We start from the raw sequence: 24,116 nt of genomic DNA, 5'->3' as shown, positions 1-24,116 counted from the left end.
TGTAAACTATGAACGAATCACCTTTCAACCTTCTCCACCAGTAAACTAAAGTAGCTTCAGAGACAAAAGCAACACACTAACACTGGAGTATGTCACAGAATGTTTTAAATTTTGGTTCACTTCCAGCTTTAGCATCTAACCATTTCCTCTCACTGCCCCATCCGAGCCACAAAGTTGAAGCTCACAAAGTTGTGAGCTCGGTTCAAACCGATGTGAGGATTAAAAGTGCCCCTTTTCTTAGCGCTCTGAGCATTTTGGGTCAGTTCACCTTTCCAAACACATTGGAAAAAACGAGTCAAGACAACATGCTATGCCTGGCAGTCTCAGCAATATTCCAAGGGAAGCCCAAGTCCACTTACCCCACACTTCCCCCAGCTGCCTGCTTCCCAGACCTCTCTGCACAGGTTACTGCTGCTCCAATGCAGCCACCACCAATTCTGGCAGACTCAGAACACTGAATCAGGTCCACCCCCTTTAACACCTCATCATCTGAATCCCACAGTTCTGCTCTTCCACTTCCTGATCTCCTTCACAGGTAGGTTAGCAGCACATGCCAAGTATTCACCACTGCCTCTGGGTTCATGAAAAGGAGGAGGGGGTTTGTGGTTGTTCTTGTTCGAATGTAGTTACAGATAGCTTTAGGAAACGTTTAGGATCCGTATCTCTGGCCACCCTGCAATCCAGTCAACTCCTCCTCTACCCAAATTCGAGCGTCTTCTCTGTGGAGAAGGGTACCTATGCCAAGGGTACAATGTGCTGCAGAAAGGAAGGTTTAATCATGGTAGGGCCATGGACAGTAACAGATTTTTGATGGGTTTTGCTCACTCCTAAGTCAAATGAAATCCAAATAAGCATTAAATCCCAGCCTATGCTATCATGTAGGTCATAGGAACTAAATTAACCCTAAAAGGTGCAAGGACCCACATCAACAAATGCACGCCATTCCTCAGCCTGTCTCAACAGAAATGTTCCATTAGAAGGCCCTTCCAGGAAGGTTTGTCTGCTGACACAGTCCTGGAGCCTACTGCTCCAGGAGAGGAGAGGGTTACAAAAGTCTAAGACTTGAGTCCTAAATTGCACTGCACGAGTTGCTTGAACACTCACCCTACAAGGGCTTATATCTGCACACTGCTCTAACTAATTCACTTTTGATTACATGTGATACTACACTGAAGTACCTTGATGATAACAACTTTTTTCACTCCTGGTACCTGGCATATACCTGAAAGCACCTTCAGAGCCTGAACTCAAAACATAATTAATCATAAATGGGCAGAGTGCCTGAAAAGACTCCTACAATGTAACAGTAACAAACCACATCCCACCCACAAAGCATCCTACATAAACAACCCTTCGGCAGCATGAAGCAGAAGCAATTAGTCCCAGGAAAGGTGCTCAAATAATTCTTTCAGAGCCAGCAATGCTAGCCGCAACCACTGCTTCAAGAGTTGCATCTTGCTCACTGTGGGAGATCCTAAGGATCAGACAATCTACAGACACATCTGAGATATCCAGGTAATAGACATCATGAGTAGATGTGACTTGCCTTCCTGTCCTCCTGCAAACCACTGGAGGCTTCCCAAGATGTGGCCCCAGAACTGCTCTTCCATGCAAATGTCAGGGCTTCCACCTTCTCAGTTACCGTGCTGAGGTGGAGAACCTGCAGGTCCAGCAATTTCTCCAGGGGTCTGCACTCTCAGTTCTCAACAGGGAAATCCTAAAGGATGCTATAGGCACAGTCAAGGCTTCTAGGTTCCTTACCATTGAAAGATAAGATCTGGAAGCATGACACCAGTCCAAACCCTGCCTGGGGTCCTTCTGGAGAGCCACCACCACTTTGTGGTTCAAAGTCCCGCTCTCAGGAGTGTAGGTTTTCCCCTTTAGTAGGGCACCTCATATGGAAGAGTGTCAATGTTCTCCCAGATGGAAAATTTCAGAATTCATCTTCCCATGGGAAATTATTTGCAGCCTCAAATCACTCCAAATTCAATTACAGAAACTGTTGCAAAGATGGCATTCCTTACCAAAGAGAAATTTTTCGTTTCTGTCATCATTACTGCAAGGTGTGCCCCTGGCACAATGGTTCACCATGCACCTCTGAAGTCCAGAACGATGTTTGGTGGGTCGGCACTGCCTATGCTGGGTGAATACATCTTCCTGACTTGTGCAGCCCAGCTGTTTCTGGCATGTTTGCTGTGACTACTGCTTTTATCAAAGGTGATGCTCCCCTGGTCCATGTCTGATGTAACCTTCATTTGACAAGGAGACAAAACTGAACCTCACTGGCAGCAGCTCCTGTGCACATTGACACTTTGACTGCTTCAACACTGGCACCAAACTCTCTTTGTCAAACAAGGCCCTGCTCTGAAGGAACCTCCCTCCAACCAGAAAGAACAGAAACATGAAGTCCACTTGAAAACAAACAAACAAACAAACCAAACCCCAAAACACAACAGCTTAATGCTGCAGATGTTTGCCCTGTCAGATACATGGATGGTAGCAAAATCACCTGGCCAGCACAACCTCCACAAGTCAGCTCACAGCTCACAGAGCTTGTTCAAGGGAACCCCCACGTGCCACTGACATATCGCCTCCTTCCACCCTCTGCTCCTACCTGCCAGTGGGTAATTACAGGCTTCACATCAGGAATATAAAACATAACAGTGTCTGTAATACACCTTTAGCTTTAGGCAATTTATATTTCACAGAATTACAGAATTACAGAACGGCTTGGGTTGGAAGGGACCTCAAGGATCAAGATCCAACCCCCCTGCCACAGACAGGGCCGCCAAATTCCACATTTAATACCAGCCCAGGCTGCCCAGGGCCCCATCCAACCCGGCCTTGAACACCTCCAGGGATGGACGGGGCATCCACAGCCTCTCTGGGCAGCTGTTCCAGCACCTCACCACTCTCTCTATAAAGAACTTCCCCCTGACATCCAACCTAAATCTTCCCTCCCTCAACTTAAAACCATTTCCCCTTGTCCTGCAGTTATCTACCCTTTCAAAGAGTTGATTCCCCTCCTGTCTGCAGGCTCCCTTTAGGTACTGAAAGGCTGCACTGAGGTCATCCTGCAGCCTTCTCTTCTCCAGGCTGAACAAGCCCAGCTCCCTCAGCCTGTCTTCTTAGGGGAGGTGCTCCAGTCCCCCGATCATCTTTGTGGCTCCTCTGGACCCTCTCCAACAGCTCCCTGTCTTTCTTGTACTGGGGGCTCCAGACCTGGACGCAGTGCTGCAGATGGGGCCTCACAAGAGCAGAGTGGAGAGGGACGATCACCTCCCTGTCCCTGCTGGCCATCCCAGTTTGTGCAAGAAGGATGATCAGAACTTCTCACAGCTGTTAATGTAACCGCCTTCACACACTGCAGCAGCTTACTGGGATCTCTGCAGCCCTGGGCAGGGGTACATACCACATAAACATAAATTTCTGAGGAGCAACATTATGCTGTAGCCACTATTAGGCCGTTTAATTAACACAAAGTTGAGTTTCTCTTTCACCAGGTGTGTGACAATTTGGACTCCACTGCGGCACCCCACATGAGATGGCATGGCTCACTTTGGGCACTTACACCTCACCTTCACTGAGCATGTGTCTATCAGTGTTGTAACTGTAACAGCGTCCAGCCAGGGGTGATACACCAAAGCTCTCCAAGGACATGGTTCCTACCACTCACTGTGCTGCTGTGCCCTTCCCATATAGGTATGCCAGCAGAAGCCAGGGACATATGTTTGCGTTGCAGGGAACAGACCCTCTACAACTGGAGATGCTAGACAAGGCAATGCATGTGCAGTTTGCCTGGGTGCTAGAGGCTCTGCTGAGGGCATCCAGCCAGCTGACTGACAGGAACAGATGCTGATGTGGAGAGAACCCAAATGACTGAAAGTGTGAACATGCTGAAATGACTGAACTCTGCAGAACTAGTGTGGGAATGAAGCTTGGAAACCTTGCTGGAGCCAGAACAGCTGCATTATTCCTCCCTGCGTGCCCCACAGCAGCCCTAGCATACAAGCTTTTTCCCTTAACTAGGTTCCCTAGTGCTCTTTGTCTCAAGGAAAACTGGCTGTATTGCCAATCTGCAGCACTACATACATTTCAAACTGTGAGTTACAACAATCAGTATTTTACAACCATTCTTATCAGCCAAAGAACATTGACTAGGAAGTCAGAAGAGGGCTTGCTGGCTTAGGTTCATTCTCTATATAATCCCTCTGGCAGCCCAAACCACAGAGAAGCGTGCCACAAAGCCAGCAAGTTCACTTTCCTCTTACAAATTCTGGTTCCACTTACATATATGAGCACATGATAAATTCCTCTTCCTCCATCTTTTCACATTTTATATTTAGTCATTCTTCTTTCAAGTGAAAGTTTTGAAATTGGTGTATGAATTGGCCCAGAATCTTCAACTTAAATCTTAGCTTAATTGAAATTAATGAGCATCTGGCCACTGGATAAGGGTGTATTCCCCATAGCCAGGCTGTTCACCCAACTTGCACAGGCAATGAGGATGTCCTTTTACCATGCAGTGGTCAGAAGTGACAGAGATGCACATGCACACAGCCACTTGAACACTTACCTGAATAGTGCAGCAGGTACAAGGAATGCATGTACAAACACCCAGTACTAAAATCTAGGACTGAGTGCTTGGATTTGCCAAACCTAGTACTCTACGAACACTAGCTTCTTTGCAAACAATGTAATTGGAGTAGAATTGCTATTGTGTGTGTTTGTTTTGAATATTTTTGGCCAGGAAGTTGTCCTGGAGGTATAGTTGAGCATAAGTGGTCTGATGGAAAAATGTCATTCATTCTGTTCCTATTAAAACCAAAAACAATAGCCACACAAAGACAGCAGCGACAATTTCAGCTCTTCATGCCTCTAACAATGTGTTTTCAACCCTAAAGGCAACATCTTGTTTGTACCCAATTGATTCTGGGATCATATTTTATATAATCAAATATATCGTTAAACAAAGATATATTTTATGAACTGCTCAATTTCCAGATGACCTTAGAAATTGCAATTCATAAAATATAGCTTTATCTCTATCTTCTAGATCAGCTTGAAAAATGGCCCACCCATACTCTATGGACCTCCAGTCAAGACCTAGCGGACAAACAAATTATCCACAGCATCTAAAACTTTAAAATACTTTAACTCTTTGTTTCTGCCATTGAATAATAAGCATAAGCTCTTTGCCATGGTACCCTGGAAAGGACCTGGGTGGCGTCCATCATCTTTCAGTCACCAAAGCAAAGTGTAACACTCATCCCAGGAAACAAAACAGTCTAAAAAATCCCAACTATTTAATTAAATGGTTATCGTGAGATCTGTACATGAAACCATATATATCTCCCTTAGAGTAACAGGAAAGCTGAGAACTATTTTTCGGGTTACAGGGAAGGATTTGCTGATCTAAAATGGCCATTAGTGGAATGTCATCAGTATTGGAAAAGGACAAAAAAATCCAACAATATTTGGTGTTTTACAGTGCTAACAGCCACAAAAGTGCTTCTTCAAAGCATGGGAAAGACCAAAAAAAAACCGACAGCCTTTAGGAAAGTGAAACCCTTTTAACAGAGACTATCTGCACCACCTAGGCTCTACCGATGACCACAGGACAGAATACACACCACTGTGGACTTGCGGGAGCCCTGCAGGTAAACTTGCAAAAGCAAGAACACTGAACACTGCCAAAGGCCACCACCAATTCCTTCAGTTAAACCAGCAAGAAGGGCCACTACAGGCACATAAATGCAGATGAATTTCCGAGTGAGGCAGGAAGTTTACCAACAACTGCATGTTTTCTGCATCCTCTTCTGCCCTTTCTGTGTAGTCCAGTCTTGTGCCCATCACATTTATATATCTAAGTGAAAGACCAAGGATGTGTTATTAGCTCTAGGCAGCACAGCACACCTAGATACCTTTTTCATCCATTCTCAGTATCTTACACTAATAGAAAATGAGGGTCCCAGAAGTGTTAAATTACTGAGACATGAAGTATGAGGTCAGGAGGACCGCGCAGCAGCATCTGCAGCACCTCACAGTGGGGGAACTGTTCAAATCCCCCTTCACCAGCACTGCCCCAGCACAGACCCTGTCCAGGCAGATTTACAAGGCACAAACCATTATAACAAGCATTTTCAAACATGTTTAACATGTGCGTGGGAACAGATTCCAAAAACTGGGACCAATTACGATGATGTTGATGCAGGTCAGGCAGTAGTGAAGGTCAGATGGAACATCCCAGCATACAACGACTTCTGGATATTCCAAACTCCCCCAGAAATCCTGGACCAAGGAACATCCCAGAGATTCATAGAAGACCAGGTGGGAATGCTGCACCTTCAGAGAACAGTACAAGAACCTTGGTGACTGGACGAGATAAATTCCATTAGCCGTTTCTAACTTTTAACCTTAAACCTATAAAATTATATTCATCACCATTCCGTGACAAAAGCCAACCACTTGCTGTCTCAATTACAAGTATTTTTTTTCCATGTCTCTCCTTACTTTGGAAGTTCACCATTGTCTCTGGTAGGGTTTCAACAAATCCACCAGAGGGTATTTCCAAAACAGAAAGCTGTGTTTTTATCGGGATCTCCCCACAACTCCAGGGCTCGTATTAAAGTCTTGTTTGTTCTCTCATATTAGAAAGATGAAAAGTTTTTCTATTAGTTTAAGAAATGCTTTAAAGCATTGGTACCAAGAGAACCTCAGACAGTAACCACAGGTCTGTTTTTCATCCAAACGCAGGAGAAGGAATAAAGATCATCCCTGAGACAGCATTTCCAAGGCAGACAGATAACTACGTGTCCAAATCCCACCAAATGCGGATGGAATTACCGCCCTGTACTAAAAAACTCTCCTATTGCCCAGGACGCTGTGGGTTACTGCCATTGCTGGAGCAGCAGCCTGTGCCAGGCCAAGCTCTGCTCTCTTCCCACACATCGACCTCTCTGTTGCAGCCAGCGGCACCATGTGCAGCAGAGATCCCGACACGCAGCACAGGGCTGGTCCTGCTCTGTCTCTGCAGCACCGCACACTTGCCGGGCTGGGGAGCAACAGAGCCCTGCGGAGAGGGGCCACCCTCCTCCATGGGCTGCAGTTGTAAATTCCGTTTGGGACTCTGGGCACTGCCCAGTGGAGACACTAACACAGCGTGTCTCCTGCCTTGTCCAGAGTGTGGCTTCCCAGCATTGTTCTGAATAGCTATGGACCCCCACTGAAGCACAGCAATGGGTGGCTTCCACTGAAATGTCCCCCAACCGGGCTGATTTACAGCTGTCAGGAGTCTCAAGGATGTCAGCTCTTCCTGATTAATTTTTTTATCCTTATTTTCCCTCTTTTTATATTTGAATATTGCTTATTGCAATATTCTTCAGAACTATTCTCTGGAAAGCCATGCTGGCTAATTTTTGGCTTGTAAATTGCTCATGAGCAGTTTGTGGCTTATGTTTAAAAAAAAAAATCAAGCAACTCTGACTCATTTTGGTTGGATAAAGACATTTTGCGGCCTCCATCAATTCTAGTCCTTGACAGCAGTGACAGAGCTGTTATTATCACAAACATACAGTTGCAATTTTAAAATTTGCTTCCTGTGACTCTTCGTTAAAATTTAATCAACAGTTTCTGCTTCCAAAAACATTTCTGGCAGAAAATCAATTTTATAGAATATTAATGGACAATAAATAGGTAAAATGAATTTGAGCATCTGATGCGAGCAAATTTTTGCTGGTTGTCAACTCCTGCATAGAAGGACATGGGAAAAAGTAGCCAAGTGCGAGGTGACACAAATGGTCCTCTAGGAGAAATTGCAGAGTACAAGCAAAAAAAAACAAGGACCAATGATGCAGCAAGACACAAGTGAACAGAAGACAATAGGTAACATGATGGTGGCCTTGGCAAACAGCTTTATGAGTACAAAATGATAGGTATTTACTGGACTCGCTTTACATCTAGCCGTAGATCATAAGGAGGGAACTTTTGCCAAACTTGCCAGCAGATCCTGCATAACACAAACATTTTAAGGTGAAAACCAGAATTCTGAACAAAAGATAGTTGTTGAGCAAAAAGTTATTAATAGTGCTGGGTTTTATCCCAGAAATATTGCGTAAAGTAGGACAATTCACATCCCTTCTCTGTGCTGCCATTTCCTCTCTCAAAGATCCCACTCAATATATTTAGGGCAGGGACTGTCTCTTGCAATGATTCTGTGCTGTGAATAGCACAAGGGGAACAATGCTGCAGTTGGGACCTCTGGATGCCACCACAAACACTAATTATAAGCAGCAGTGACAACAAGTGGAAGGAGTTTGGGATCCAAGGAAGACCTAAGAAAAGACAGGGCACATCATGTATTATAAATATGGATGGTTCTCATCTCCCTACAAAACTGACAGGGAAAATCAAGGAAGCAGCTGAGCTGGTCAACAGAGAAGACTCTCTGCCCAGACACTCCATCTCAAGCAAAACTCTTCCAGATCTGCTCCTTCTCTTTTGCACTCTGACTGCTTATCCCTTTCACTGCCTCCCCAAGCTATCCTTGAATGTCATCTTTAATAGCAGAGGAATGCGATCACCTCAAAGCCCCAGAAAAGGATGTTCAGGGAGCTGAAAAGCAATATAGATAAACCTATTGGGAAGAGTGGGATCTCTTCTGCTGGGAACATTTTTGTAGGACATTGTGAATTTAAATGTCCTGCACAAGCAACTTTTTGATAAACATGTAAGAAGTGCGGTGTTGCTGAGGAACTGTCCTGAAAAGGCCTGGATGGACCTTTACCATCTTCAGCATCCATACAATCAATCTCCAAAAGCCCAAAGATAGAGTTCAAATGGACAACAAATCACAGGGTTGGGAGAACAAGCCTGAAAGAAAGCTGCAGAAGCTGAGTAGTCTGCATCTCTGCCCTGAGGTAGCATCAGCCCTGCAACATCCACTCAACCCACCAGGATCCAGACATACGAACAGTCTGGCACTACTCATGTATACTGCACCTCGCAGAGCGTCCCAGGCTGACCTCAAGCGTCCCATCCTCACAGCCTCTCCAAAAGGCAACACTACTCCCCTTAGGGAGTAGGCCTACAGCCCCTGAAAGAAAGTCTGTCAGCACAAGGGTGTGCTAATTGGCAGGTGGAGAACGCAGCCATGATATCATTATTGTGACCAGTGAAGCTATTTCGGTCCTCACATGCAAAATAGATGTTTCACTGACTCCTAAAGATGTAGTCCAACTCTTTGTCTTTCCGTCCTTTACACTTCTTTCTGTTTTCTTCTTGTCCATGCCAGCTACCACTAATCACAGGCAATTGAACCAGAATCATTCATTCTTGCTCTTCCAATCCCAGTTCACCTCAGTTGTGAGATGCGTGATTTGTTTTTTTTTTTCCTTTGCAAAATCAACGACTATGAAAACCTTCTGCAGTGCCCTTAAGGCCCAGCCTCACTCTCCTTTCATTTCTGTAAAGGCTGTGACCTCCCACACCTCACTGAAGCACTCCAAGCATCTTTGCTCTCGTGAAATTAAGACCTTGCACCAGATTTGACTGAAAATCATATTGATCTCCTGCAGCAAGCAAAGGCCAGGAGAAGTGCGTGTGGCTGGGAGAACTGGCACTGGCTGTGGAGGGCACTAAGGAGAGGCTGGATGGGGCAGTGTGACCAAGAAGGTGAGAGCTTGCTGCTCTGTTTTTCCTTTTACTCTTTCTTCTTTTGGTGGTCCCTTCAGTCTCATTAACCTGTACAATGAGGGGCAAGCTTAGCTTTGTGTGCTTGTCATAAGCACAGCCAAGGGCCGCTCACTCCCTTATTATTCTGCCCAGAATCCACATGCCCCCATACTCTGCTGCAGAACAGCAAACCGTCATCCTTCCCATTCTGCCTCTCCTACAAAAGCCAGACCCAGAAGGGAACCATGATCCTATTCCAAAACAGCCTCTTCATGGGCCACAGAGCAAATAAGTGCAGGCAAGAGGGATAGGAGCCTGCACCACATGGCACAAAAAAGGTGTTTGTTTTACTGGGTTGTGCTTGTCTACGAACAGCTTCATAGCCTCCATACGGCTACAACCAGCCAGAGCTACTACACACGTGGGCACAATTTTTCTCTGACCACCAAGAAAGAATCTCACCAAATTTACCACAGTTGCCAACACTCGACCCATTGGACTATATTCCTCTACACATTCAACATCTAACATAGATAAGGAATATGAAATTTCCTGCACCTTCCCACAGCAAGGAGGGAGGAAGTGCCTACCACAGATCAGCTCTTCTAGTAGCACTTGCGAGCAAGGACCACATCAGCATTTACCTGGGTCTCATACTGGAAGCCAGGGCACTGTGAATACTGAACACCATATTTAAGAGCAGCCTACCCTATTATGCTTTTCATCACATTCCTAAAGTAGGCACCCCACCCTCTGTAATTTGGTGGTACATAAATGCCTGGTCAAAATACCAGATAATTAACTGGGACCGTCTTTGTGAACATAAATGAGAGCTCAACAGACACCTCAGAAAGGATCCCACATCAGTTCTGCCCTATGAAGGACGTTCTGTAAAGCCTTCCCAGCTACCTAAAGGAGAATTGATCCAGCTTCACAGAAACACCCACAGACATCTTTTAATTTCTCTAACAGCCCCATAGAGACACGGAGGAGGTTAACTCTGCACAGTTCACCATGAAGGGCAGCAATTGGCAAGACTAGCTACCAACACTGTGCTCCCCTTCACTCCCCTGACAATTTGACACACTGCTGTTTATCCTAATCCATTGTTCATGGTCCTCCACCCAGTTTACAGCCCATGTGATGCTCTCCTGTCCCTACCAACTGGAATTAATTTGGGGTGATAGGATTTTATGAAGTGCTCTGTATCTGAAGGCTTTACTACATTCTAAACACTGCACGGTTTTACCTGTTTTCATACAGATATTTTGGCAGTTTATCAGGCATCCAGAGTAAACAAGCAAGCCATCATGTCTTTCTGGGGCAGCTGGCTTGTAATTCTTGGCTAATTCTATGATCCTCTGAATAACCAGGTGACTTCAAGAGGGAGATGTTGATCAGTAAGGACTGTTTATCAAACAAACATTCATGCAGAATTCCTCTTTACATCTAACTTTTCTTGTAAAGTTAATGCTGCTAAAAGGCTCAGCTGAACTTAGGTCAAGAAAATATGGCTTTTGAAAGACTTCCAGTGCTTCATTTGCAATAAATGGCTGAGGAATAAATCATTTCAGCTGTGTTGAGTCCTCAAGCAGCCAGCTCTATTAGCAGAGAGAGCTCTGGACAACTCCAGCAGTGAAGAACAGGACAGGGCTTCAGTGATGCATGGGGACTTGTGACAGACACAGAATGCAGCCAGGAAAGACCACCGTGCTGCCGAGAGGCTGCCATGCTGGGTGAGACCACGCTTCTCACTAGACAGGGAGCTCTGCTTCACAGCAGCAAGTATCACTTACTTCTCTTGAATAACTTCCCAGTAGGGAAGTCTTCTGCATTCTCTCAAGGATAGAGTTGTTGTTTCTACCCTGATGCCCAGAGGCTTATAACCCCCCATGTATTTTTACCCTAGTTAATCCAGCTAACAGCACGCCCATGCTTCATACAAAAGTCTTGCCCTTTTGCCAGTCTCACTATGTCTCGTTTACGTGACTTTCCGTGTCCCTTTGCCTTCCAGAGACATCAAGTTTCAACCCTGTGGGATGCGAGTTGTTTGCAGGGTCTCTTCCCCAACTCCCAAATGCAAAGCTCTCTGTCTGTCCACACACCATTCTTGCAATAGTCACAGTTAAACACTAGCAGCCTTGTACCACGTCACTGGGGGCACAAGACCTCCATCCATCCCCAGGCACAGTGCTGGGGACCAACACCATATCTTCAGCTCTGGGCGCACAGTCCCTCCCAGCCCACCTCTCTCTACCTCTCTGAGGCCAGCCCTAAAGCTGAGACAGCATTTGTGAGTTGAATTTGAGAAGAAGGCATTAGGGAACAGATGAGGTAGGAAGCTTCATGCTCTGGCACATGAAGGCCACAGATGACAGCTAGGATGGCCAGTCTGATAGCTCATGGTGAGGAACATGCTTGTGATCTACAGAGCCAAACACCACAACTACTGCCCCACAGCTTTCACAGCACACCGCCCCATAGCTTGGCCAGCTCACGTGAACCACAAGCACGGCACGGAAGTGCTGCTGACTTGGGGTAATTCATCAAGTTCAGTCCCAGGCTGTTCTAACAGGTTTGGACTCGAGCAGCTAATCCAAGCCCAAACTTTGAGGAAGGGGGACTCCCAACGGAGGTGGCCCTGCAGAGGCTTTCTGTTCATGGAAGCTTCTCCAAAAGGTACCAAGAAATCCCAGTTAAGGCTCTGCTCTGAACTGGTCCCCCCTTTTTTCTGAGTACACACCAGCCTGCTCCCTGCTGCTCCTTGTCTTCCCCTGACCAGGGTCACTGCCATCAGCCATTGCATCAGCAACCCAGGGCCAGCATGGAGCAGAGTGTCCGTGAATGTTCCTCAGGTTAATGCAGCTGGCTAACCAAGTCTGCCTGGCAACATGATAAAAATACCATCCCATTTTTCTGCAGAAGAAGAGGGTTGCAGTCAGGAATCTGGTGCAGAATAGTACTCTCCCTTTAAATTCACACTCTAGGCCCAGCATGTTTTGCAAGAGCCTCCCTGTGCAGACAAGCCCTGAGGCTCCAATGCAGAAAAACACCCCTGCTGGGGGAAGCACCCTAGCCATGGTGAGGCCAGGGCTCCCAAGTTGTACAAGGCAGCTGCTAACCTTCACGTGGCAGAAGAGAAGGAGCAGCCTCAGAGACATGAGGGTGAGGAATGTGTACCAGAGGCACACGGTGTTTCTTCTGACCTGCAGAACAGGCCACAGAGGAGAGCAGGGGAAAGGAGGAGAGCGCAGATCAATGCCATGCACTCAGCCCAGCTGACTTGGAAATCCTGAATTGTGTCTCTCCTCAAAAAAGTTGATACTGGATTAAATATAACGAGCCATCCATCCAGAAATGTGTTGGAGGTTTGTTATCACTTTTTGATATTTTGAATGTTAAGGCCCCAGAAAGGGTAGATAGTCTTGTTTTGTGCCCTGTGATAACAAAGGATAAGAGAAATTAGAGATTCCCAGCAAATAAAGCAAGTAGAACACCTGGGGCTTTACGGGAAATACCAGATTATCACAGCTCTGGCAATAAAACCAAAACTGTTGGCAGCACTTCCTATTGCTACTGCCTTTTTTCTTTCTTTCTAACCCCCCAAAATGAACAAGACACCTCCCTACCCCAGCAAGAAAACCAGAGCTGCAGTGCTCACCATCTCTCTGAAACACTGACTCAAAACATCAGCAATGCAAAATGTTACAACACAAAAAGTGAGCAATGGTCCTATTAATACAAGACTTGTCCTTAAAATGGCATGGCCTGCCCACATTTTCTAAATATAGGGTAGGAAAGGAAACCTCTGCAGAAGTATTAATAACTGAAACAACCAACCAAGTACTAGTGATGGTGACAGAGGTGGTTTTGAAAGCTGTTATCAACGTGTTTCCACTGCACACCATTTCTTTGCCACCTCATGACTTCTGTTCAGCCCACTAGCAACCAAGAGATGGGACAACAATTTTTCCTTTCTCAGCCAGAGAAAGGAACAATTCCCTGATGTGCAGCTTAAGAAGGGCCGATGCAACACCAGCAGCATTGCAGCTGCTTTGCAGCAGACTCAAAAAGACAATCTCACACCCTGAAGAAACATTATTTAGTCTTCCTCCCGACCTTGGCAATGCCAAGATCCCTCTTTGTGATGCACATTTTAGCTGTTTGTTACCCAACAACCAGCCGGATCATTTATGAGCATTTGATAAAGGTGCCTCTCACGCAAACTCAACACAGAAAGCTACATTCATTTATTGACAAATGTGAAGCAAAATACTCTTCCATGCCAAAGTGAAGTTTATCGCATTCCTTGTCCTTGCCCTCCAGGCAGAAGCTTGAATGAGCAGATGAGACATGCATAGACTCTGGGAGGGAGACAAACTGCTGCTTGGGTAGCAGCAAGCAGGCAGCTTGCAGGAAGAATTCCTGTGCTGCTCCAGCACCCTGATCTATTGATCCTGGACCTGTTAGCAAGATCTTCTGGACATGAATTACATTAACATCTCCATCATTTTTAGGCAGCCAAACTTCACTACGTCAGCCTGCGTAGCTCTGCGATGGGGTGTGATGCAGAGCTGTCACTGCTGCACAAGTTGCAGTGCTCATCAGTCATGAAACAGACACAACAGCAGTAAAAATTAGCTCTAAAAGTCTGCTGGCCAACAAAGCCTGGCCTTGCATTTCCAGCTCTTGAGCCAGAAGGGAGCAATGTGCCAGCAGCTGTAGCCACTGGAGTGTCTCCAAGCCTCTCCTTCCATCAGTATTCCTCTCACTTGCAATTCACACAATGAAAGTGAGGCAGGTGATGCTTGTGTTTGCTTTTTTATTTTATTTTATTTTTACCTTTATAGTATGGCTGAGCTGAGCCTTCTGTCCTGCAGACATCAGCAAGTTAGCACTGTGCCAGCAGCCAGAAGATCTCTACTCCCTGTGCCTGTGCCCAAATTGAGCATTCCTCTCTGCCAGCCCTGCCCTACTTGCTGGGGCTTGGAAACAGGCACAGGAAAACATAGAGAAAGGCATCTGAACACCCACACAGTGCAGGCGTGGGGATGTGGCTGGGCTCAGGGGAACAGGCAGAGCCTTGGCCTCAGCTCCGTGGACAGTTTTCTCTCAAGAGCATCAGTCTTCTGCTGGGACCTGATCTGGTTCCCCATCTGGCCAACGCCTGGTGCTCCGAACAGACTCCTCGTACCCACACTTGTGCATTGCCCCTCCTGGTATAAAACCAGTTTGCTACCTGAGCCAATCCTTGCAGGCTCAGCACCTGCAGAGCTGTCTGGCTGTTCAGGCTAGCAGCACATACAGTAGCAGAGAAGCCCTCTGCTCAAAGTGAAAGTTGATAATTTGATAGCTTGGACTAATCTCAGTCCATTCTAAGCATTAAAACCCCACATTACCTGCCAGGGTCAGAGCAGAAAAGGCAGAGGGATGCTGCAGCCATGCTGCAGAGAACAGCCACTGCTGCTGCTGAAAGCATTGCTGTCCTCCTCCTGATCTCTGAACTAGGGGCAGGAAAACCATTACCAGCTTGCCCAAGAAAGTTCAGACCAGCAAACAAAAAGACAGACCCTGTCCCTCGAGCCTTGCTCCAGGAGTGCTTAAGTCAAGTCAAGTGGTGGGGAGCAGTTCCAACACAAAGAGCTCTTTTGATGTGTTCTGAAGCAGAGACATAGCTGGAGAGTGGGGGAGGCGTGCCGATGGTTTCACTGGAGAAAGGAGAGTGCATGAGACACACAAGGAGAACACAAGCATCTGCTGAAGCAGTCTGCAGCCAAAACTACAGATTTCCCCTCTCCTGCCCGAGGAGAGCTGGAGCACATCAGGAACGTGGGGATCCTTGCAAAGTGCCATGGACATCAAAGCAGAATGAAGAATTCCCCTGAGCACAAACACATGTACACAGGCACACTGACACTGTTTCGGAGTTCAAATAAAGTCGCAGCCTTCAAATTGAAAAGCTGTTGAAAGTGGGAGGGTCAGATGCTCAGATGGTAGATGTCACATGCAGAGCACAACACCAGAGGACCTGAGTCACAGAAACATCTGTTGAGAATCTGGCTGGTGGATCTTAACCTGATTTTACCCTAAAATTAAGGAAATGTAAAAATTCTGACACAAAGAGATTTCTATGAAGGACTTCAAACATCAGTGAATGATGTAGGAAATCTGCTTGGTATTTATGGGATGTCATTTTAAATTAAAACAAACAAACAAAAAGACACTAAAGCACCCAACTTTAGCATAGACTTGAGGTAATTTAAAGTTTCACTACTTCTCTGAAGAGCACCTTTCTGTCCAACCCATGTTTTTGTGGCTGAATGCCTTTTTCTGAGCTGCCAGCCAAGACATCTCAGGCTCAGAGGGTGAATGCAGCTCCCTTCCCCTCCCACTCACCACCAGACAGGAGAATCCAGTCAGATAAGCTGGGCTTTGACTTCCACATGGGGTAAAAAAATGAAGGGCATTGTAACGATAAGCCAAGCTGTAAAGCAACTCCAGGACCACTGTCTCCTCAGAAATATGATCACCATCATTACTGCATGGAGATGAGCCTTGTGTAGGTTACAGCTCTTCTCTGCAAAGCATCCCTCCTCCCTCACATTGAGTTCTCACCTTCTAGACATGCCTGAACTAAAATCCTGTGTAAGGACTGCTGGCTGAGTCTGCCAAGCCTAATTACTGGAGTTATTAATTACCTAAATGTTTAATTCTTACCATGATTACATGTATTTGTTGTTACAATTTGGCACAGCTCAAAAATGCAGCACTATGACACTGCCCTTGTCAGAGAGGAGACAAGCCCAGGTCACTTCGGTTCACAACACACGCTCTGCCTGGAGAACAGCATGTGTGCTGGGAGCAGTGGTGTGGGCAGGAGGCCGTGCACATCCTGCACTGCTCAGGATGCTCTCAAGAGGTGGCGAGGAAACAGCCCTGCTGCATTGTAGGTCCAGTGACAGCTTCACTCCTGGACTCCTCCACATTCCCCAACCATGCTGGTTTCATTATCCTGCCCCAGATGGGAGGTCAGTGCAGCAGATGATGTGTGCCTGAACTCTGGGCCTTCATCCTCCCAAACCACCTCTATTGCCAGCACATCCATCCCCTCCTGCTTCTGAGTGACTTCCAAACAGGTTGACCTGCCCCCAGGCTGGCAGGAGCTTGGACAAGGAACTCAACACAGCACACAGCACCAAGCAAACTTCTGGGTGAACCAAGAGATATAGGAGGCTCCTCCCCAGCTTCCCACTCCCCTCCAGCCTCATCCTCAGGGACGTGGGCTGGAGCTGTCCCAAAGGAAAGCACCAGGTTGCCTTGCTGCTCACTGACCTCTGCCCAGAGCATGGCACACAGTGAACAGTCAGCCTTTACAAGGAATTCATAGACTTCTCAGCCAAGGAACCAGCCCAAATTTATCACCTTGGTCACAAGCTGCAAGCTCAGCTGCTCCTGGACTCCACGTTTCTTTCATTTTTCATGGAGTTTTACTTCCAGAAGAAAACAAGCATACCCAAGCAAGAGCCAGATATGATCCACATCCTCCTCATTCATTGCTCACTGGAAGAATACAGCCTTCTGAGCAAAGTACCAAGGCACTGTAACAGGCACAGGGTCCTATGGTCCCTACACTGAACACCCCTCATGTACTTGAGGGTGTCCATGAGGAGGGGTCAGAGGAAGAAGAGGCTCTTTTCCCTTTCACTCACTGCCTCTGGAATTATGCAGCAGAAGTGGGATGCAGGTCCACATGCTTACCCTGCCCTACTGTCCTCCCTTCCCCAGTCAGCTTGGAGTGCTGCAGACCCATTAAAGCTCAGTGCTGAGCCAAGACAGGAGATGAGGATCACACTCTGAACTGGAGGCTGGCAGTCCCGATGCAGGAGGAAGGAACGTGGCAGCATGGCTTTCCTCTAGCCGCTTTGCAGCTGGAACCTGTCACATTAACAAAGGCAGGAGAATGAGCAGAGGGCATGACCCCAAAGGTCAGCAGCCAGGCTGCGCTCAGCCCTTCTCCAGATGTTCCCCCTCTCAACAGAGACTGCCTTTCCCAGGTTACTTACATTCACCTCCAAATAGGGATTGAAAAGAGTATGCTCAGGGCTGTGACTCACAAGTTTTGGATCCATAGAGGGATTTTTTACTAGCACATCACTCTGCTCCATCCTGCCTCTCTGTCAGGTGATCCCAGCCCTCTAGTCTGCATGAATGGAGAGAAGGGTCTGCACAAATGGAGAGAAGGGTCATTCTCAGCCCCACTGGGTGTCTTTCCCATAGCCTTACTCTTTGTATTAACACTTGGCACTATGAGACACGGGCGGCAGAGGAACGGAGCTACTTTCTCATTTACCAGTCCATTCTGCAGGGATGGCTGGATGGCTTCAACCAAAAAAAGACCAGAAAGCAGCTGGGTGAAATAACCTCTTCCTTTACCCCAGTATGAATCACTGGAGCCTGTGAGTCAGACCCCCTCTGTTCCCAAAGCTCTGCAAGTTACTGCACGCTTGCTGATCCGTGGTAACTGGCCACATGTGTACTCACAGCCACACAGCAATGGCAACAACAACACATTAGCTTCACCAGTGGAAATGCTCTAGTGACAAGATACATGTGGCCAGATCCTGCAGCACAGCTGACATCTGGCACCCTGTATGGCTGAGTGTTTACAGAAAACAAAACTGCTACTGTAGGATATCCGTTGTGGGTTGTTCCTCTTGTAAACAAACCTTTTGGTTAATCTTTCTATGAGCTCCTTGGAACTGGAATCTTTCCTACAAACAGAAGACAAGAACAAATCAAGAGTGTGTTCGCCCTGCAACATGGACAGAGCTCATCGAGGTACCAGTGCAAAGCAATCATTTTGGTTGCAGTCCTGTTGAGTAACTCCAATAGAATGAACTTCCACCACAAAGCCTGCACCTGCCATCTGCAGGGGACCTCCCATCCTCACAGACCTCAGTGTTAGCATGGCAGAGCTTTGGAGCACCCCAGGCTGGCAGGCACTGTCTTGTGCTGCCATTCAGCCACTGGCTCCTGTTCAGGGGGCCCTTCCTCTCTGAGATCCCTGGAATTTCAATCACGACACCCTCCCACATAACATTTCTATCAAGTCTTGACTCATCTGAGAACTGAGGTCAGCCTGGTTCCTACTGAAACACAAGAGTATCTGCAAAGACTCTTCACCTGCTCTCCAAGTTGTTTTCCAGTACTTATTTTGCTATGGGCAGTTCAACACAATGGCACAATTCCTGTGTTGCTGTCCTTATTAGCACTGACAAACAACAAAACCCTATGCACACACAATGTTTTCCTCACCACCAAGTCAAAATAAGAGAGAATGCCTGGAATTGCTGGGGAATTCAACCAACCAGATGCTTAACATTTCTCTGGTCTTTTCTCCCCGAGACACCTCACAAAAGTACAGATGAAACACAGGCTGTGCCCAGCCTCACAGCCCTTCCCTTTCCAATGTGCTGTTCAGTCACCGTGCTGTCAAGGCTGGCGCCTTGACCTCCTGCTCTACTGGCAGGTGTTTGGTCCTCCGTTCTGAGCTTTTGCACTGGTACTGGTAGGTTTGGCCCAGTTCTCCAAAGCCTACCACACATCTGCAGGGTGTGCCTTCCACCTGTGCTCAGTGGTACACAGTCTGTCTATCCTTTGATGTAAGCTACAGACATCTGAAAGAGATCCTGATGGTGCTTCTTCATAGGTGGACACCATCTCCCTCTGGAGGCCTCCAAGGGCTGTTCCACTGGCTACATCTGGAGCCAAGGCACTCAGTTGACTAAAGGGATAAAAATGTGAATTTAGGTTAAAGATAGGCCTTGGAAGGAAATCTTCCATCCTATCATCCCCCGAACCTCCTCTGTACTGGCTATCTGAAATGCATGCTTTTCTCTGTGTCGCCTGAGTCCGATTCAGCATTTTGTTGGCTCCTCTTCTGCCTCCCATTTTGAGAGGGGTCAGCATGCTTCATTTGCAGGGAAATACTACAATCTGGGAAAAGAGTACACCAATTCCCCTTGCAGTGCCATGCCAGCTGCTTGATTTGTGCCACCCCCAGGCTCTTACATCAGCCCAAGTATGCCAGAAGAGCAGTCAGAGGCACAGCCACAAGCTGAAAAACATAGTGTCCATGGGATAATCAGCTGCCTGGAGTATCTGCATAGCGGGATGGGATCATGGCATCTGCTCAGAAGTGTACTGAGGGAAGAATTCTTCTTTTCTAAAAGTCCTCTTGGGAAACCATCACCACAGTGCCCATTAGACCATGTAGGAAAAGCAGTCCATGATGAGAAAAGATGTTCACAGCTTCCACCAATCCCAGCCAACCCAAATCAAAGTGAGATTTGGTTGAGAAGCACCACAGGCAACCTACCATCTTCCTCTGATGACCATACAGAGCAAACTATAGGCAATCACTGCAGCAATACAAGGCAATGAGTGGACTGCGTGTAAGTAATCCAGTGAGTAATAGGTGTAGTAATGTGTTCATGCTGTGTAAGTCCAACCCAGAAGGTTTATTTTCTTTGGTTGAAATACAGAAAGAATCACTGCATTCATCTCTGATTCCACTCTGGAATCCACACTGACAGAGGCACAGCAGGGCCCAGCTGCGGCCCTGCAGACCCGAGGCCGATCCCAAGCACTGCCATCCTCACTGCCCAGCTGTGCCCCATCCGCTCAGCCTCCAGCCCCTCCATCTTGCTCCCAGTAGAGGAGATGCCCACAGTTCAGGCAGTCCCCATCCCATCCATACACGTAAGAGGCAGGACCATCCTGCCAATGACTGTGAGGCAGCCCCCGCTCCTGCACGTTGCAGAACCCTTTGGGCAGATCCAACCATTGTCAAGCAGCTGCTCTCTCTGCTTGGTGCTTCTGAGTTCTCCATCACAAAGATGTCCCAAAAGACTCCTCCCAAATTCCACAGAAGCAGCCGAGTTCTGATGTCACAAGCAGGAGACCTCGCTTCAGGTCAGCCTGCCACAGTATCAGTGACCACTGCCGTCCTGGCAGATCAGGGCAGAGCCATGGAAAAGCCCATGCCCAGGGCACGACAGAGCTGAACAGAGCTCTGCGCTCAGAGTAATAGAATGACACAGGGTAGAGGCACATCCTGCCAGCAGCGATGCTGGTGTGAAGCCAAAGCAGTCGCACAGTGTCATGGCAGCAGGACCAAGCACAGAGCTGCATCCAGGCAAGCCGAGAGCTGAACTGTCTGACAGATTGCTCCAGGACCTGGTCCAGCTTGTAACCTCTCTTAATGCTGATAAAACACAAAGTCCTGACAGAGCTGCTGCTCTGTTCAAATACATTGCCAGATAAACTACAGATAAGAAACAGCCAGGGATAATCCCTCCCTGATACCGAGACAGAAAATGAAATACCACTGCTCTGTATTACCATCAAATCTCCTGTATCTCTCCAAGACAGTTCTCACATTTCCCCAGCTTCCACTCCCCATTTACTCAGGAATCAAACATTATCAGTTAGAGGCAATCTAAACATTTTATCCTAGCAACATCTTAAGCATTGCCTTGCTCATTCAGCAAGGAACAGTCAGATCTTCTCTAAGAACAGCTCCATTTTGCTAATAAGCATATCAGCAGAGTGAAGGCTTACCATCCATTTCTTTATCTGCAACTTAATGCAGTTACCTCAAAAAGTGAGACTATAACTTAAATTAGATCTGTGAGAGAGTTGGTCTGTCTCAAGGATCCTCCAAAATAGTGGCTTTTGATATTTACCTCAAGAAGAAGCAAGGAACCAACCCACCAAGCAACAGAACCCAGCACACTATAACCCCCAGAAAATGAGCACAACACCCCTCAACTACATAGCACCGTGGCAGGAGCTGAATTTAAAGAGTTCACTGCCCTGATTTCTTGGGGCTCCGAATATTAAAAAAGCAGAGAAGCTCAGGAAGAAAGTAGACCTATAAGAGCATGTAATATGAATGAGATGCAGAGATTTGCACACTTGCCTGAGAGTCGCTCCCTATCATTTGCACCAATTCATGCAACCCACAAGTACTTTCCTGCTGACTGTTTTGCTTCTCTCTTCTTCCTTTAAGTAAAATTTGTTAAAAATGGGAAGTACCTTTTCCTGGGTCAGGTTCTCTTTCCCCTTTTTTCCCTTCTTTGTTCTTTTTGCTCTTTCCTTTCCCCTTTTTCTTGCTCTCGGACATTCTGCACAAGTGTTTACAGTCTCAGGAAAAGACAGTCCACACCAGATCTATATGCCCCACAACTGCTACTCCAAATATTACTTGCCAGCTGCAACTTCCGACTGTTCTTATATTGTTTCTGACAGACAACACCCACCACTGGGTGGAGAAGCAGAACTTTAACTGTTTGCTCACTGCTCCCAGTTATCTGGAAAGATGCACTGGGTTGCAGTGGAAGGGCCAGGGGAGCAGTGCTGCAGGATGGGAGCAACTCTCCTGTGAGTGTCCCAGACACATTAATTCCAGAGGTGTTCTGCCACTGCTGACTCTGCCTCTGACTGCAGATAAGTACCGAACAGCTTCTGGAATATTGCAGAAATGAGTGTTTGAGGCAACTTCCAAAGTTCAGACCTCAGTGGTCAGTAAGAAGCTGAGGGGTCCATTAGAGGCTTGCAACCCATTCTCATTCTGCTTCAACCCAGCAGAGGGAATATGTTCACCTTTCTCCTCATATTGCTGGTTCCACCATCAATCAGAGCTATTTCATCTGGCCTTGCATCCAGCTCTTTGCTGCCCCAGTAGGTCTTTCTAAAAGGTAGCAATAGCTGGTGAGACCCTTACCTGCATTTCTTGTATCTGTCCTCCCCCTCTGGGAGCTCTAGGTGTCTGATTAAGCCCATGTCTCATCTGCCTGGGGACGAAGAAAGCCCTTCTCCACAGTTCCAACACATGATGAGTGATAGCCCAATCCCCTTCTGTAGGGCAGGCCCCAAAAGTCCATTGGGATCCCCAGAAGGAAAGCCCCAGAGTACTGCCAATTCGCTCCCAGATGCAGCTAAGGGCTTCAAAGGGCCAAAGTGCCATGAGCCATAAGATACTGGGTAGCAGAGTCAATCCGGTTATCCACGAATCAAATCCAGTGTGAGTAAAGCACATCTTCCAGAAGCACTCCCTTCTGGCACATGGGCATCAAGCAATGAAGGAGCTATCAGCCCCCTTGGGATCTTCCCCAGCGGTTAAACGCCCTCATTGTTAGAAATGTTTGCCTGCTTTGAAGTAGAATATCTAGCTTCACTGCCCAACCATTGTCTCTTACACTATTTTCTCCTCTAGATTAAAAACCCCTTCAGCAGTTGGTATTTTCTCCCATGGAAGTACTTACATGCTGTAATCAAGTTATCCCTCAATCTTATTTTTGATAAGCTAAACAGATGAAGCTTTTTTCCACTGCTTACTGTATGGCTGTTTCTCCAGTTCAGGGATCATATCTGTGGCTATCCCATTTTGCAATATCCTACTTAAGCTAAGAACACAGAAAACAGGCACTATTCCATTGTCTTTTGTGTACAGAGGCAAAAACAGTCAAATCCCTGCAACCATCTCTTCCTAGGCATCTTAACAACTTCAGACACTGCGTTTACGAGGAAATCTGTTCTGTCGTGTTTCTACTGCTGCTCCCACCAAGTCCCAGCTCTGAAGGACTCAGTAGTTCCTCTGCTCTCTAGCCAGGATGCATTTCGTGCTCCTTCACAGCACCTCGCTCTGTGGTAAAGCTTCATTTCATCCAAAAGCAGCCAGTGCACCAGCCATTCACACCCTGCTTCGTTCTTCCCACTGCTGCTTGAAACGCCATCAGTCTCCATGTCACCTTGCTAATTTCACCATCAGTGACTTCATGTTCTGCTCCAGCTTGCTGGGGACAATGATCTCACCAGAAACACTGCACAGAACAGAGTCTGCCTGCCAGAAATGACTTTTTGGTATATACTAGTTGAACTTCTTTTCCTGCATGTGAGATACATTTGAAAATTTACAACATATACTTTCCATTATTTTTCTGTTGGAATGTAGGACATCACCACACTGAGTGTGTTATATAGTGTTACGAGAAGCCGATGGGTATATGGGAGAGAGAACCTAAGCAAACTTGCTTTGAACTCTTAGATAAAAGCTACCAAGCCTGCTGCTTCTGAGTTTGAGCCTAATATACACTGGTTAACATCCTCTTTGGAGTTCTGGTCAGAGGATAGTAGCCCACCATATGGTTTCTTTCCAAATGCAGGATAATAATGATGACCTGTTAGTACCTTCCAAGTCACCGCAAATGTCAGTAATTGACTCATACCATACTCCACATTATTAATATATTTCTAGAGCTTCTTAATTCTGTAGCTGTGCTGGACAGGAAATTTCCCTCCTGATGTTTATAGCCTGCCTTCCATAATCCGTAGTTCCAGATGCATGTGTATTTCTACCTACTTTTCTCTTTTCTAAATTT

General features: G+C 46.7%; 1 protein-coding gene across 2 annotated transcripts in view; it reads right to left on the bottom strand.

Annotated features, from left to right (window-relative positions):
* The window catches only part of NRG2 (neuregulin 2), an 82,256-nt gene extending 60,291 nt beyond the window's left edge, over positions 1 to 21,965 (bottom strand). For both annotated transcript variants that reach the window (XM_085236334.1, XM_085236335.1), the window contains exon 1: positions 21,772 to 21,965. In XM_085236334.1, coding sequence (XP_085092460.1) covers positions 21,772 to 21,859 — 88 coding nt within the window. In that variant the 5' untranslated portion in view covers positions 21,860 to 21,965. The remainder of the gene's footprint in view (positions 1 to 21,771) is intronic.
* Positions 21,966 to 24,116: the final 2,151 nt, after the last annotated feature.

This window comes from Meleagris gallopavo, chromosome 15 (genome assembly GCF_905368555.1).
Source record: "Meleagris gallopavo chromosome 15, MGAL_WU_HG_1.1, whole genome shotgun sequence".
NCBI classification, from domain to species: Eukaryota; Metazoa; Chordata; class Aves; order Galliformes; family Phasianidae; genus Meleagris; species Meleagris gallopavo.
Note: the sequence above shows the minus strand (reverse complement) of the source record. Positions and strands in the feature narration are given on the sequence as shown.